Source organism: Hylobates moloch, unplaced genomic scaffold (genome assembly GCF_009828535.3).
Source record: "Hylobates moloch isolate HMO894 unplaced genomic scaffold, HMol_V3 SCAFFOLD_8, whole genome shotgun sequence".
NCBI classification, from domain to species: Eukaryota; Metazoa; Chordata; class Mammalia; order Primates; family Hylobatidae; genus Hylobates; species Hylobates moloch.
Window position 1 is genome coordinate 59,982,292 of NW_026652283.1, and position 15,833 is coordinate 59,998,124.

At 39.1% G+C, this 15,833-nt stretch overlaps 2 protein-coding genes across 4 annotated transcripts in view; one reads left to right on the plus strand and one right to left on the minus strand.

The window, feature by feature from the left end:
- The window catches only part of DARS2 (aspartyl-tRNA synthetase 2, mitochondrial), a 34,204-nt gene that overhangs the window by 17,096 nt on the left and 1,275 nt on the right, over positions 1–15,833 (minus strand). For both annotated transcript variants that reach the window (XM_032160953.2, XM_058442876.1), the window contains exons 2-11: positions 15,148–15,247; positions 13,568–13,634; positions 10,946–11,047; positions 10,072–10,167; positions 7,711–7,834; positions 6,682–6,728; positions 4,483–4,589; positions 3,277–3,346; positions 1,897–2,076; positions 480–587 (exon numbers count right to left, since the gene is read on the minus strand). In XM_032160953.2, the coding sequence (XP_032016844.1) occupies positions 480–587; positions 1,897–2,076; positions 3,277–3,346; positions 4,483–4,589; positions 6,682–6,728; positions 7,711–7,834; positions 10,072–10,167; positions 10,946–11,047; positions 13,568–13,634; positions 15,148–15,247 (1,001 nt within the window). The remainder of the gene's footprint in view (positions 1–479; positions 588–1,896; positions 2,077–3,276; positions 3,347–4,482; positions 4,590–6,681; positions 6,729–7,710; positions 7,835–10,071; positions 10,168–10,945; positions 11,048–13,567; positions 13,635–15,147; positions 15,248–15,833) is intronic.
- Positions 1–15,833, plus strand: part of CENPL (centromere protein L) — a 69,284-nt gene that overhangs the window by 15,756 nt on the left and 37,695 nt on the right. For both annotated transcript variants that reach the window (XM_058442879.1, XM_058442877.1), the window contains exon 2: positions 10,966–11,109. The gene's annotated coding sequence lies outside the window, so the exon portion shown is untranslated. The remainder of the gene's footprint in view (positions 1–10,965; positions 11,110–15,833) is intronic.

The window sequence follows — 15,833 nt, forward strand, 5'->3', positions numbered from 1 at the left end:
TCATAAGATTTTATTGTTCTCTACTTACGGTTTTAGAAATACTTTTAGACTCCGTATAAAAATACCTATTTTGTTTTTTTCAAACACAGTTTTGCTCTTATTGCCCAGGCTGGAATGGTATGATCTCAGCTCACTGCAACCTCCGCCTCCCAGGTTCAAGCGATTCTCCTGCCCCAGCCTCCCGAGTAGCTGGGACTACAGGCACATGCCACCACGCCTGACTAATTTTTTGTATTTTTTAGTAGAGATGGGGTTTCACCATGTTGGCCAGGCTGGTCTTGAACTCCTGACCTCAAGTGATCCACACACCTCGGCCTCCCAAAGTGCTAGGATTACAGGTGTGAGCCACCACACCCAGCAAAAATCCCTATTTTTATTTAAAAAGAATTGTTCTTTCTGAAGTTTAAATATGACAGTATTGAACAAAGCTACCTCCAAAGCATACATTCTAGAGAAACATAAAACTGTACTTCACTTACTGCTCCTTCAGGGATACATATGGCTTTCACAGTTCCATGGGGCTTACTAAGTGCATCTTGAAGAAATCCAATCTCTGTGTTTCTAAACATATCACTGATATCTATAATCTGGAAAATGGGTAACAAAAAGAGATAACTAAATATGAAGTAATTTTTATCTGAAAACATTTTACAAACATTTTAAAGAATAGATCTTGATAATTTAACATTTATAGAATACATTCAAAGAGTGTTTACCATGGGTTAAGCAATATGACCAGTGTTTTGCATATACTCATTCATTTCATATGAGGTTAGCACTCTTTATTATCCCTATTTCATAGATGAAACCAAGACACAGAAATAAGGAACTTGCCCAAGATGGCATAGCTAGTAAGTGGCAGAGTCAGAATTTAACCCAAGCAGTCTGACTTAAGAACCAGATTAAGATTCCAGGCTTGGGGCAGAGGCTCACACCTATAATCTCAGAACTTTGGGAGGCTGAGGTGGGTAGATCACCTGAGGTCAGGAGGTCAGCCTGGCCAACATGGCAAAACCCCATCTCTACTAAAAATACAAAAATTAGCCGGTGTGGTGGTATGCGCCTGTAGTCCCAGCTACTCGGGAGGCTGGGGCAGGAGAATCGCTTGAACCCAGGAGGCCGAAGTTGCAGTGAGCCAAAATCTTACCACTGCACTCCAGCCTGGGCAACAGGGTGAGACTCCGTCTCAAAAAAATACAAAAAAAGAACCACTATTCCATATTACAAACAAAGAAACAAGAAGTAGTTGAGTTGGCAGCTATAAGTTGGTAGTTATGACTTTTTGTGTATTGTATTTTTTTCATTCTAAGAATTGAGCACTGACTATTCAGACCAGGCAGGACTCAATTTCTAAAGAATGTGCACTGAGAACTGAGATATAGAAATGTCACCAGCATTACAGGGATCAAGGGATATTGCTCTTTAAGAGCAAACAAGTAGAGGCCTGGTAATGAAACTGTTCTATATAAATTCTACCCCTGCCTTAAATACTTACAGATATTAATAATTTGAATAAACATTGTCATATGTTTGAACTTTTTATGGACCAAGGAAACTTAGTAACTCCTTGGCTTTAAAAAAAACTGAAAAGGAAAGAATAGTTATTTTTTCTTTCAAGTTACCATTCATATCCATATAATCAATAACTTGCAAGTAATAAAAACTTTATGGCAAGAATCTTGCTCTTGGAAATGGATCTTGGAACATGATACATAGAAAGCACTGTATTGCTAACATGCTATTATTCTCTCTTGCCCTAGCTCTGTAACAATGAAGGTAACAAGGTAACAACAAAAATATCATCTAACAGTGTGTAATACTTGTCAATTTCAAAGTGGTTTAAAAAGACTGCAGGATTATTTGGGGACAGAGTCCTAGAAAAGTGAAGATAAGTACCTTCATTCCAAAGCGAGTGTCAGGTTTATCAGTTCCATAGGTGGCCAGCACCTCAGCAAAAGTCATAGTAGGAAAAGGAATAACCACAGGATCTTTGTCATTGGGCCAGGCATACTGGAGCAAACCCTCAATTAAACTCTGGATCCCAGTCTGGTCTACAAAAGACATCTCTATGTCAATCTGAAACCAAAGTAACATACGGAAACTAATTTAGCCACAATATATACACGTTTATATATTTTTCTGCTTTCAAGTTACTACAGAATTTTGCACATAAATAATACATGCAGAGGGTATAAATATCATTGTACATCTCTTTTATGTCAGACACTGTGCTAATGGCCTTACATACATTAACTTGCTTAGTTCCCACAACTATTTCATGGCTGAAGGCTCAGAGAACTAAGTTACTTATTTGCGTATGTGCAATTAGTAAGCAGCGAAGCTACATCTGATCCCACGTCTGTCCAACTCCAAAGCTCATAATTTTTTCACTTCAACACATGATTAAAATGCTATTGGCCAGGCGCAGTGGCTCACGCCTGTAAATCCAGCACTTTGGGAGGCCAAGGTGGGTGGATCACGAGGTCAGGAGATCCAGACCATCGTGGCCAACATGGTCAAGCCCCGTCTCTAATACAAACACAAAAAATTAGCTGGGCATGATGGCACGCATCTGTAGTCCCAGCTACTTGGGAGGCTGAGGCAGTTGAATTGCTTGAACCTGAGTGGCAGAGGCTGCAGTGAGCCGAGACCACGCCATTGCACTCCAGCCTGGGAGACAGAGTGAGACTCTGTCTCAAAAAATAGAATAAAATAAAATAAATAAAATAAAATAAAATAAAATAAAATAAAATAAAATAAAATAAAATAAAATATAAAATAAAATAAAATAAAATAAAATAAAATAAAATAAAATAAAATGCTATCATACAGAAAGCAAATTGTAATAGCTTTGGTAAGTCCACATATTAGATTAAAATATCAATATATAAAATTATTCGTTCTTAATATATAAGAGATTTGTTTTAAAGACTTTATCATGAACATTAGAACACTTTAGGAATTTCTGGCATTCCTTAGTTGCTGACCACATTCTTTATGAAAAGGACACATGCTCATTTTGGCAGCACATATACTAAAATTTGAATGACAGTGTGGCCCCTGTGCTATCCAAGGAAAGAAAAAAATTTAAAAAAGGACACATGAAATGAATAAAAAAATGAATAATTAGTTTCTCAACTGCAGGTGAGTTTAATTAAATATCTGATGGATAAAATGTAATGAGAAGTAAAGTATTAATACTGCACTGGTTTTGAAAATACTATTTTCAAAATAGTAAGCCTGAATTTTAAGAAACAACTGAATATAACTTTGTACCTGAGTAAACTCAGGCTGTCTGTCTGGTCTTGAACCTTCATCTCGATAACAACGGGCAACCTGAAAATATCTACAATTGAGAAACAGCATTAATTGAGTTACGATTCTAGGAAGGCATACACACTTTTCCCCAAAAGTTTAAAGCAATGCAAGCTATAAAACAATGATACTGAAAAAACGTAAGAAGGGCCGGGCATGGTGGCTCATGCCTGTAATCCCAGAACTTTGGGAGGCCAAGGCGGGCAGATTATGAGGTCAGGTGTTCAAGACCAGCCTGGCCAACATGGTGAAACCCTGTCTCTACTAAAAATACAAAAATTAGCTGGGCGCAGGTGGCGTGTGCCTGTAATCCCAGTTACTCGGGAGGCAAAGGCAGGAAAATCACTTCAACCAGGGAGGCGGAGGTTGCAGTGAGCCGAGATCGTGCCATTGTACTCCAGCTTGGGTGACAGAGCAAGACTCTGTCTCAAAAAAAAAACAAGTAAGAAATACTTTTATTTTTTATGACGCTTTAATCGAATTAGATATACAGCTGACCTATGAGAAGTTAACTATTCTATATATTGTTTTCAAAATAAACACTGGCACCTCTGGATATTCATGTAATAGACTAGCATGCAAATCAGTCCATGCCAGCTCTTTTTATTAAAATTTTTTTTTAGTCCATGCTTCTTCATATATACTCTTTTGCTTTGGCCAAAGTGAAATACTTACTGTGCCATGGATACACTTGAGACTTTCTGTGCTATGCCATTCCAACTCTCATCTTCACCTGCTGGAATGTAGCTCTGTCCTCAAAGATCTAGCTCACAAAGTTTTCTGTATTTCCTCAAACAGTATAATTTTAAAGCTCTTAACACCTAACTTGCAAATCTCAATACATTTACATTTGGTTTATATCACAGTTGGTTTTATTCATTATCCTATTCTGGCTTACTAGCCTTAACACCTTGAGAGTAGAACCTATTCTTTTTTTTTTTAAATCCCCTCTCACATCTACTACCATAGAGCTTTGTACATAGTGGCCACCCAATAAACCTTTAATAAAGGATGACTACAAATTATGAGGGCATTTTATAAGTATTCTCCAAATTCTCATAAATTTTCTATCCTTCTCTTGAGAACAGAGAGGATTTTGTGTTTCCTTTTTTCCCTTTGTTTTTCTCTTTTCCTTTTCTGACAACTGCTAGCATAAAAAAAGCTCACCTGTCTAAACCGCCAACCATCAGAAGTTGCTTAAACTGTTGAGGACTCTGAGGGAGAGAATAAAACTTTCCAGGTTCCCTGGATGGTACTAAAAACTCTTTGGCACCCTTTCAAAGAGAGAGAGAGAGAGAGAGAGAAGACAGATTATTAAAACACAAAAACAAACCCAAAGTATAACTGATTAGTAGAAGTTGTTACTTCAGTTTATCAATGAATGACTAAAGAACAAAGTTCCTACAATGACAGAGATAATTTCCTGCTTATCTTTGAGTCCCTAAAAAGACTTGCACATAGTAGGCTTTAAACACCATTGTAGGCCGGGCGTGGTGGCTCACGCTTGTAATCCCAGCACTTTGGGAGGCCGAGGCGGGTGGATCACGAGGTCAGGAGATCGAGACCACGGTGAAACCCCGTCTCTACTAAAAATACAAAAAATTAGCCGGGCATGGTGGCGGGCGCCTGTAGTCCCAGCTACTCGGAGAGGCTGAGGCAGGAGAATGGCGTGAACCCAGGAGGCGGAGCTTGCAGTGAGCCGAGATCGCACCACTGCACTCCAGCCTGGGTGACAGAACGAGACTCCGTCTCAAAAAAAAAAAAAAAAAAAAAAACACCATTGTATACGGTAGGTGTTAAGTTTATGCTTGCGGAATTGAATTTCCAATTGTTACTAGATGAATGAATTTTGTGTATCATTTCCTATCCAAGTAATTCTTAATTGCATTTCCAAATTAAACTGTAGTTTTATAATTCCATAGACTGTATAAATCGAGTAAATATTAATGTTTAGAAATGTCATTTTTTTTTTATTTTGAGACAGAATCTTGCTCTTGTCACCCAGGCTGGAGTGCGATGGCACAATCTCGGCTCACTGCAACCTCCTCCTCCCGGGTTGAAGTGATTCTCCTGCCTCAGCCTCCCGAGTAGCTGGCATTACAGGCACCTGCCACTACCATGCCCTGCTAATTTTTGTATTTTTAGTAGAGATGGGGTTTTGCCATGTTGGCCAGGCTGGTCTTGAACTCCTGACCTCGTGATCTGCTTGCCTTGGACTTCCTCCCAAAGTGCTGGGATTATAGGTGAGAGCCACTGCGCCTGGCCAAAAAATGTCAAATTTTAATATATAACAGATTTGTTCTTTAAAATAATTTTTTTTTTCTTTAGGGTCTTTAAGACAAGAGATATGGTCTTGTTGCCCAAGCTGGTCTTGAACTCCTGGGATCAAGTCATCTTCCTTGCTTCAGCCTCCCAAAGTACTAAGACTACATGTGTGAGCCACCGTGCCCGGCCAAGAGATTTGTTCTTAAAGAAGCAATTCATTGGCTGGGCGCGGTGGCTCACGCCTGTAATCCCAGCACTTTGGAAGGCCGAGGCAGGTGGATCACCTGAGGTTAGGATTTCAAGACCAGCCAGGCCAACATGGCGGAACCCTGTCTCTACTAAAAAAATACAAAAATTAGCCAGGTGTGGTGGCGCACGCCTGTAGTCCCAGCTACTTGGGAGGCTGAGGCAGGAGAATCGCTTGAATCCAGTAGGCGGATTCAGGTGACAGAACGAGACTGTCTAAAAAAACAAAAACAAAAACAAAAAATACCAATTTATTAATGATTACATCTATAAAACTCAAATGAGACTGGGCAAGGTGGCTCACACCTGTAATCTCAGCACTTTGGGAGGCCGAGGCGGGCGGATCATTTCAGGTCAGGTGTTCGAGACCAGCCTGGCCAACATGGTGAAACTCCGTCTCTACTAAAGTAAATACAAAAGTTAGCCGGGCATGGTGGTGCATGCCTGTAATCCCAGCTACTCAGGAGGCTGAGCCATGAGAATCTCTTGGATCCAGTAGGCAGAGGTTGCAGTGAGCTGAGATCATGCCACTCCACTCCAGCCTGGGTGATGGAGTGAGACTGTCTCAAAAAAAAAAAAAAAAAAAAAAAACCCAAAACAAACCAAAAAAAAAACAAACAAAAAATCTCAAAGGAAAGAAAATTTATGTGGAATAAAATGATTCTGACTCAAAATACCCAAATAATTTTCTCAATTCTTCAGAAAAACCTAGTTAATATGACCATCCTGAGGCAGTAAATAAATAAAATAAAAAATAAAGTAAATAAAATAAACCAAGTGAATATAAAAGCAAAGCAGTCTAGCTTTATAACTAATAGGACATTATTAATAGACTGATTGAAGGAATATACATACCCCTGGGGTCCTCTTAAACAACGTGGGGGTTTCTATATCCACAAACCCTAAAAAGAGAGAAACATTATCACTTAGTAGACAGGAATGTGAAATTTGTCATATATCATGTCCACAATATAGTACAACAAATCTGAGGCTTCCCTTTAATTAAGAATTTTAGCTGAAATAAGCTACCAAGCCTACTGGTGCTGGTTTCTACAAATCTAAGAAGGAAGCTGAAGATTTTCATAAATACTATTCTGTTCATAAAGCATACTGTTCACATAAAATAATTCTAAATATTTAATGGATTCTTGTCTACTGAACTATTCTGATTTTTTAAATGTTCTGTTAGTGTAGAAATAACACAAATATAGCAGAAAAAGTCCAGGACTGAATGAGATGTCTACTTTAATTCACATGACATTTTTGAGCTCCCAATAAGTGATGTATGCACATGATAAAGAATTAAGAAAACTGGCTGGGTATCATGGTTCATGCCTGTAATCCCAGCACTTTGGGATGGTTAGGTGGGAGGATTGCTTAAACCCAGAAGTTTGAGACCAGCCTGGGCAACATAATGAGACCCTGTCTCTACAAAAAATTTTAAAAAATTGGCTGGGTATGGTAGTGCATGTCTGTGGTCCTAGCTACTTGGGAAGGTGTGGCGGGAGGATCGCTTGAGCCTAAAAGGTTGAGGCTGCAGTGAGTTGTGGTAATGCCACTGCATTCTAGCCAGAGCAAAACTCCGTCTCAAAAAAAAAAAAAGAAAAGAAATCTTATAGAAATAGCCAAAGGGCTGTCCTGCCTTTGATGATGATGGGATGATGATGGGAAATACTATAATACATTAATCAATGTAATAGCCACTATCATCTTTATCATCTTTAAAATGTTAACTTTTCTTCAAAAACTACATTACACATTGAGTGAATTCCAGACTTCTAGCAACATCTTGACCTCATGCTAAGGAAAGGATACAATAAAACTGCTGAATAAAATAGAAGAGATGCTACAAAGCTCCAAAGAGCATCTAGGCATTTCTCTTACCATGCAGATTACAGAGATATTCCCGCATTTTCATGACCATCTGAGACCTCAGTCGCAGGTTATACTGCATTTGGAAACTACGCAAGTCTAAGTAGCGATACTGCAACCGAAGAGCCTCTGTTTTCTAAAGAAATTGAAAGATTTTTATATTTAAATATTTTTCAATATTAGAAAGGTATTATCTTTAGAAATAGAGTTTGAATTTTCAAAAATTTTAGCTGTCTTTAGTTTCTATCATCAAGTAGCCCACTGTATGCTGTTAATTCCTACAACTTCTAATTTTGTCATCAGTGCAGATTTTACATTTTTTTACTATTCATTATTATTAATATCACTCTTCACTGACTGAAATTTGCCTACTTTACTAAACATTTATCCATTAATTTAAGCCCATAGCGGATCACGAGGTCAGGAGATCGAGACCATCCTGGCTAACACAGTGAAACCCCGTCTCTACTAAAAATACAAAAAATTAGCCGGGTGAGATGGCGGGCGCCTGTAGTCCCAGCTACTCGGGAGGCTGAGGCAGGAGAATGGCGTGAACCCCGGGGGGCGGAGCCTGCAGTGAGCCGAGATCGCGCCATTGCACTCCAGCCTGGGCGACAGCGAGACTCTGCCTCAAAAAAAAAAAAAAAAAAAATAAGCCCATAATTGAGTCTTGAAAAAAATTTAAAGATTTCAAAGATCTCTTAGAAAAATACACAGCACCATTATGCTGTATCTGGGCATGGTGGCATGTGCCTATAATCCCAGCTACTTGGGATGCTGAGGTGGGAGGATCACTTGAGCACAGGAGTTTGAGGCCAGCCTGGGCAACATAGCAAGACCCCATCTCCTAAAAAAAGATACACCAGAGTAGAAGATTCACCTGAATGGGATGCTGACTACAAGTGTAAAGAATGCAAGGGGACAGTGGATGGAATCTCCATGGTTGTACTAGTAGAAACAGTTTGCTTATTTTCTCTTTTTTTTTTTTTTTCTTTTGAGATGGAGTCTTGCTGTGTCACCCAGGCTGGAGTGCAGTGGCACAGTCTCGGCTCACTGCAACCTCTGCCTCCCGGGTTCAAGCGATTCTCCTGCCTCAGCCTCCTGAGTGGCTGGGACTACAGGTGCCTGCCACCACGCCCAGCTAATTTTTGTATTTTTAGTAGAGACGGGGTTTCACCACATTGGCCAGGCTGGTCTTGAACTCCTGACCTTGTGATCCGCCTGCCTTGGCCTCCCAAAGTGCTGAGATTACAGGTGTGAGCCACCACACCCAGCCTAGTTTGCTTATTTTCAAGGCTACAAATCTCTGCATCCCTCTTTGTGCTGAAAACTTAGGAAATGCCTATAACTTCTCTTTTTGAATGCTCATCTGAGGAAAACTATATATTTTCTTTTTCAAAATAAGGTCAACTCTATAATTACATTGCTCTTTCTAATTAGATAATTAAGTATTGAGGGGCCAGGCGTGGTGGCTCACGCTTGTAATCCCAGCACTTTGGGAGGCCGAGGCGGGTGGATCACGAGGTCAGAAGATCGAGACCACGGTGAAACCCCGTCTCTACTAAAAATACAAAAAAAAAAAAAATTAGCCGGGCGTGGTGGCAGGCGCCTATAGTCCCAGCTACTCGGAGAGGCTGAGGCAGGAGAATGGCGTGGACTCGGGAGGCGGAGCTTGCAGTGAGCCGAGATTACGCCATTGCACTCCAGCCTGGGCGACAGAGCGAGACTCCGTCTCAAAAAAAAAAAAAAAAGATAATTAAGTATTGAGAACTTAAATGTAAGACTAATTGGCCATGAAATGAATTTAAAAATCCATTAATAGATCAGTTTAAAAATTAGGAATATATAAGTCTATAAACTGTGACAAAGCTGAAAATCATATGAGTGTATAGCTCCATCAACCCCTTAAACTTTGGCAAAGAACATTCTAAATTATGGTAATCCTATTTATATTTATATGCTTGGGAGGTCAAGAGTTGCTCTAAGCACACATTTTATCACTTAATAGATATAGGATCCCCTGTCCCATTTGGTCATTTCTAAGCTAGACATAAATTTCCTTTCAAATGTTAAATAATAGCAACAAAAAACTTGAATAATATAACACCTCAAGTTTTAAAGAGAGAATCACATTTTAATCTGTCTGAAAAAACAGTCTAGGTATTTAGGGATTGCAACAGTTTATTGAACTGTCATTATTTCAGAACAGTGTGCCAAGAAGTTGTAGAACTAAGAGAACACTTCATGATGTGTCTACAATAAAATGTTTAATTTTGTAGAAGTTAAACTTTTCTTTAAAAACACTCTGAAAATACTTGACTAGTCATCAACATTTTCTAGATACTCTATTTTATTAATAACAGAGGATGGTACCTTCACAAAGTCCTTAATTTCAAAGGGCAGCTTCTTGCAGGCATTCAGAAGCTCAGCTGTTTTAACTTTGATTTCAATCTCACCTGTTGGCATTTTCTTAGAGAGTGAGAAAGGAAGTGTTTTAAAAATTACTCATCAGGATATACACAAAATACACATTTGTAGAACATATGCCTTTATTTACATATGTAAAATGTGCAAAGTCCTTATAGTGTATAGTATAAAACATACATGTCTGTGCATGATTTTGACATTCTTATGCATATCTGTGGCCGATGTGTTCAACAAACGTCATGGCATATCCTTGCAGTTTGATACTTGGGAGGCTGAGGCAGGAGGATCACTTAAGCCCAGGAGTTCAAGACAAGCCTGGGTAATACTGCAAGACCACTGTCTTCAAAAAAAAAAAAAAAAAAAAAAGGGCCAGGCACGGTGGCTCACACCTGTAATCCCAGCACTTTGGGAGGCTGAGATGGGCAGATCATGAGGTCAAGAGATGGTGACCATCCTGGCCAACATGGTGAAACCCTCTCTCTACTAAAAATACAAAAATTAGCTGGGCGTGGTGGCACGCACCTGTAGTCCCAGATACTCGGGAGGCTGAGGCAGGAGAATCACCTGAACCCAGGAGGCAGAGGTTGCAGTGAGCCAAGATCGTGCCATTGTACTCCAGCCTGGAGACAGAGCGAGACTTAGCATGCATATTTACATAGATGTGTTTGTTTGTAGTCAAGATTTTGAAATCTGTCAGTTCATTTGTAGAATTTATTCAACTTTAGTGCCTAATGTCCAGTCATATGTTGCCAGAATGTGTACACAGACAGTGCAAATGCATACAAGCAAAAATTACACAGATCTCTTCGAAACTACTTACTGGATTCTCTTGTCCTGCAGGACGGGAAATGACTGTACCAGACACTTGCACCACAGATTCCACAGGGGCTTCACATAAAATCTTCTTCACAGAGGCTGCCGACTACAGAACAAGGGGGAAAGAGTTCTGAGAAACAAATGAACTTACAGGAATCTTCAGTAATTGTAAGTAGATGGTTTAAAAAATGTCAATAGTCACAGCTTAATTACCATAAAGGCTGGGGCTGCTCCTTAATGACTTTATTACCAAATTTAGTAAAAATTACATCCCCATTTTGACTCTATATAATACAGCAAGTAAAACTATTAGTTAAGAGCTTTAAAAAAAATTTCCTTAAAGGAAAATAAGGATAAGAATGACTATCATTAGTGCAAACAAGTCCCACATACTTGAAAAGCAATTGTCTCCAGGGTTAGTCTTAGGGGCAGTTAAATCCAATAGCAATAATGAGTCAACGTCAAAGGAGTTCTCCAGGGTTAGCTATACTCATCTCTGGATGTTGATCCCTAAAAGATAATTCATTGCTCTTTATTTATTTCAAAACTTAAGAGCTGAATAAATAATATTTTTCTTAGGCATACAAGCATTAGTAAAAATTACAATAGAAATCAACTTTGCCCAGTAAGTATGATGGAAGTTCTTTATTTTATCTAATTCTTTAATTTTAATTTTTTTTTTTTGACACAGGGTATCACTCTGGTTGCCCAGGCTGAAGTGCAGTGGTGCAATTTTGGCTCACTTCAGCCTGAACCTCCTGGGCTCAGGTGATTCTCCCAACTCAGCCTCCCAAGTAGCTGGGACTACAGGCACATGCCACCACACCCAGCTAATTTTTTGTGTTGTTATTTTTTTTGAGATGGAGTCGTGCTCTGTTGCCCAGGCTGGAGTACAGTGGTGCAATCTCGGCCCACTGCAACCTCTGCCTCCCGGGTTCTGAGTAGTTGGGGTTAAAGGCGCCCGCCACCATACCCGGCTAAATTTTTGTATTTTTAGTAGAGACGGGGTTTCACTATGTTGTTGGTCAGGCTGGTCTTGAACTCCTGACCTTGAGATCCACCTGCCACAGCCTCCCAAAAGTGCTGGGATTACAGGCATGAGCCACCGTGCCTGGCCAATTTTTTGTATTTTAGTAGAGACGAGGTTTCACTCTGTTGCCCAGGCTGCTGGTCTCAAACTCCTGTACTCAATCTGCTGGCCTCGGCCTCCCAGAGTGCTGGGATTACAGGTGTGAGCCACCATGCCTGGCCTTGAATTTTTTAATTAAAAAAATTTTTTTTTCAGAATATCACTGTAATATTTTATCTAATTTCAATGGTAATTAAATTAAATACTTTTCTGAGCAGTTAGTACCTTCACATGGCTTCAAATTCAAAGAGTACAAAAAGATATAGTGAAAAGCTTCCTTCCCCCAGCAGCACCCAATGTTACCAGATATTTAGGTATCCTTCCAGAGACATTTCGTAACATATATACAAGCAAACACACACACACACACACACACACACACACACACACACACACACAGAATGTATATTCTGCATCCTTCCCCCAGTTTTTATACAGATGACAGCACTTAGAGTGCTGGAGTTTAACAGCTGCTCTTCTGTATACTTAAGAATACAGGATTCTTCAGTTAACAGTATTCCTTGGATTTTCTTTTTCCTATTAGAATAGAACTTCTTCATTCTTCTTCATACGGCTGAGCAGAGTATCGTATTGTAAGAATATACATTATTTTTTAAGCCAGTCTCTTATTGGAGGACATCTGGGTGGTTCCAAATTTTTTTCTATTAAAAAGAATCCTGAAATGAATATCCTTGTACATATGTCATTTTATATCTGTATAAGTCTAGATATAAGATAATTTACCAGAAGTGAAATTAATGGCTCAAAGGATATATGCATTTATAGTTTTGATATTGCCAAATTGCTCTCCCTTCAGCTAGTGCCAGTTTGTACTCCCTCCAGGTATTGAGCACCTGCTTTCCCAAACACAGTGTGTTGTCAATCTAATGTGTTAAAAATGACAATTACGGCCGGGCACGGTGGCTCACGCTTGTAATCCCAGCACTTTGGGAGGCCGAGGCGGGCGGATCACGAGGTCAGGAGATTGAGACCACGGTGAAACCCCGTCTCTACTAAAAATACAAAAAATTAGCCAGGCGTGGTGGCGGGCGCCTGTAGTCTCAGCTACTCGGAGAGGCTGAGGCAGGAGAATGGCGTGAACCCGGGAGGCGGAGCTTGCAGTGAGCCGAGATCGCGCCACTGCACTCCAGCCTGGGCGACAGAGCAAAAAAAAAAAAAAAAAAAAAAAAAAATGACAATTACATGCAGTTTTAATTCACATTTCTCTACCTATGAGTGAGGCTGGGCATACTTTCATTATGTCTACAAGCCATTTATATATTTTTTTCCTCTAAATTTTTTGTTCATATCCTGGGTTCCTAATTCTACTGGGTCACTGGTCTTTTTGCTATGTCTTAACATTGCTTATATTTTTCAGTTTTCATTAACAATAAACTTCTGAATTTAAAACCTCTAACATATTCATCTAACTACTTAGCTTACCCCAGCAATAGCATCAAAGAGGCTTTTAGATAATAACAAGAAATTTTCTATTACCTCATCCTGGGGAATGATAACTTGAACAAGCCCATCGAAATCTCTTAGGACCAAGAATGTGTTTTGCCTGATTAATGGGGGGAGGGAGGGAAAAAGAAACATTTTAAGATAAAATCTCTAAGTCTAAAGTTTAAGCATACAAAATAAAAAGCAAACAAAAATCCATGCAATTTTTCATGTTTCTTTTTTATAATTATAATTTTTCATGTTTTTTATGATAATTATGTACTTTCATTAGTTACATTCATGCAATTGTTATCTATGTAGCTCATTGACGAAAAAAGATTGTTTTTTATTTCAGTTTCAATTTTTATTGTCTACTTATCTGATATATTAATCTTATACAGATGGCTTATTAATGAAAAATTATTATAGATGAACATTTAAAAGAAATTTCATTGGCTTAAGTCCTTTTAAGAAAATTTTATTAAATTTGGAAACTTTGCATATAGTAAAATCCAAAGATAATATTTTAGCATAATAGAAACATCTGATGGATCATATTTGAAATATAGCAATATAAAGTCTTTTTCTAAAAAAATATACAATCTAACATTTTCTGGAAGAGTTCCAACTACTAATTTAATACTTCTATGAATCATCAAAAGGTCCCAGAAATGCCAACATTTTAACATCCAACCTCTATTTCTCATACTCTCCTCAGCACCAGGAACAGGTACAGAAATCCTTTTCAGATTTGGGTTCAGGAAACAGTCACTAAACTAATGGGAAAAATATCCACCTACTTGGGACAAACTCTTTTTTTTTTTTTTTCTGAGGCGGAGTCTCGTTCTGTTGCCCAGGCTGGAGTGCAGTGGCTCGATCTTAGCTCACTGCAACCTCTGCCTCCTGGGTTCAATTCTCCTGCCTCAGCCTCCTGAGTAGCTAGGATTACAGACGAGTGCCACCCCGCCTGGTGAATTTTTTTGTATTTTTAGTAGAGACGGGGTTTAAGCATGTTGGCTGGGCTGGTCTCCAACTCCTAACCTCGTGATCCGCCCGCCTCGGCCTCCCAAAGTGCTGGGATTACAGGCTTACACGCCAGGCTGGGACATATTCTTTAAGAAGGTCATATAACCTATGTATTTTGGATCTCTTCCATGTGAATTAATGTACTATTCAGGCATGTTCTGGAATAGAGAGATGAACAACAACAAAAAATGGGCTCTGATCTTAAGGAATCACTGTTTATGTTTCTAGGCTTGTTCTCTACCTAAATGGAATAAAATGAGCTTTTCCCCCATGCTATTGGAGTTTAACAGCTGGTTTATAGGAGGTTGGCCCATTTTTAATTACTGGTTATAGGAACTCTTCAGTCTTAGTAAGCCCAGTATCATTTCAGTCCATTGGTGGATCAAGCTTCGTTGTTATACCCTTCAACAGATGTTACTGATACGTACCTACTGAGAATGACACTTGGGTCTTTCAAAACTAAAACAAAGTTGAAAATTCAGTAAGTTCTTAATCCTGCAGGAGTTGCAAAACGTTTTATTCTTCGAACTGGTTGTAAATTAGTAAAGGTTTGGAATTGCCCTGGGAAAACCACCACCATGCATTTCAGACTGTCTTCCTCAATTTACCTTCGGTACTGAATCCATCCACACAAGGTGACTTCTTGGCCTAAGTGAGACGAACGCAACTCTCCACATGTGTTGGTCCGGACAACAAAGCTACTGAATTCTTAAAAAAAAAAAAAAAAAAGAAACTTTACAAGGCAAGATTAAAAATACATCACTTGCAGGTTGCTTAAAAATGAAAATTCTCAAAATATATCTTAGGTATTTCAGGGCTACAGGTGAAATTTACAAAATAAGTCAGAGTATGTAATTTAATTCATTCACTATTAAATTTACCTGCAAATGTGTCAAAAGCCAAGTGAATAACTGAATATAAATTTCTGTCTTGTGTTAGGAAATCAAAATTTTTTTGATCTTCTAGCACTTGCATTGACCTAAAATCCTCATTACCCAATTCTTAACATTGCACATTTCTTCCTCAAATGAAATAGGATTTTAGAAACTGCAGAAATGGACGGTGTAGGAACTATTTAGTTTTAGTATGAATCTAGTGTTTAACAGCCACTTGTACACTAGAAAACACTATTATAATTCTGTGAAAAATGATTTTTTTTTTTTTTTGAGATGGAGTCTCGCTCTGTCACCCAGGCTGGAGTGCAGTGGCGCAATCTCGGCTCACTGTAAGCTCCGCCTCCCAGGTTCACGCCATTCTCCTGCCTCAGCCTCCCCAGTAGCGGGGACTACAGGCA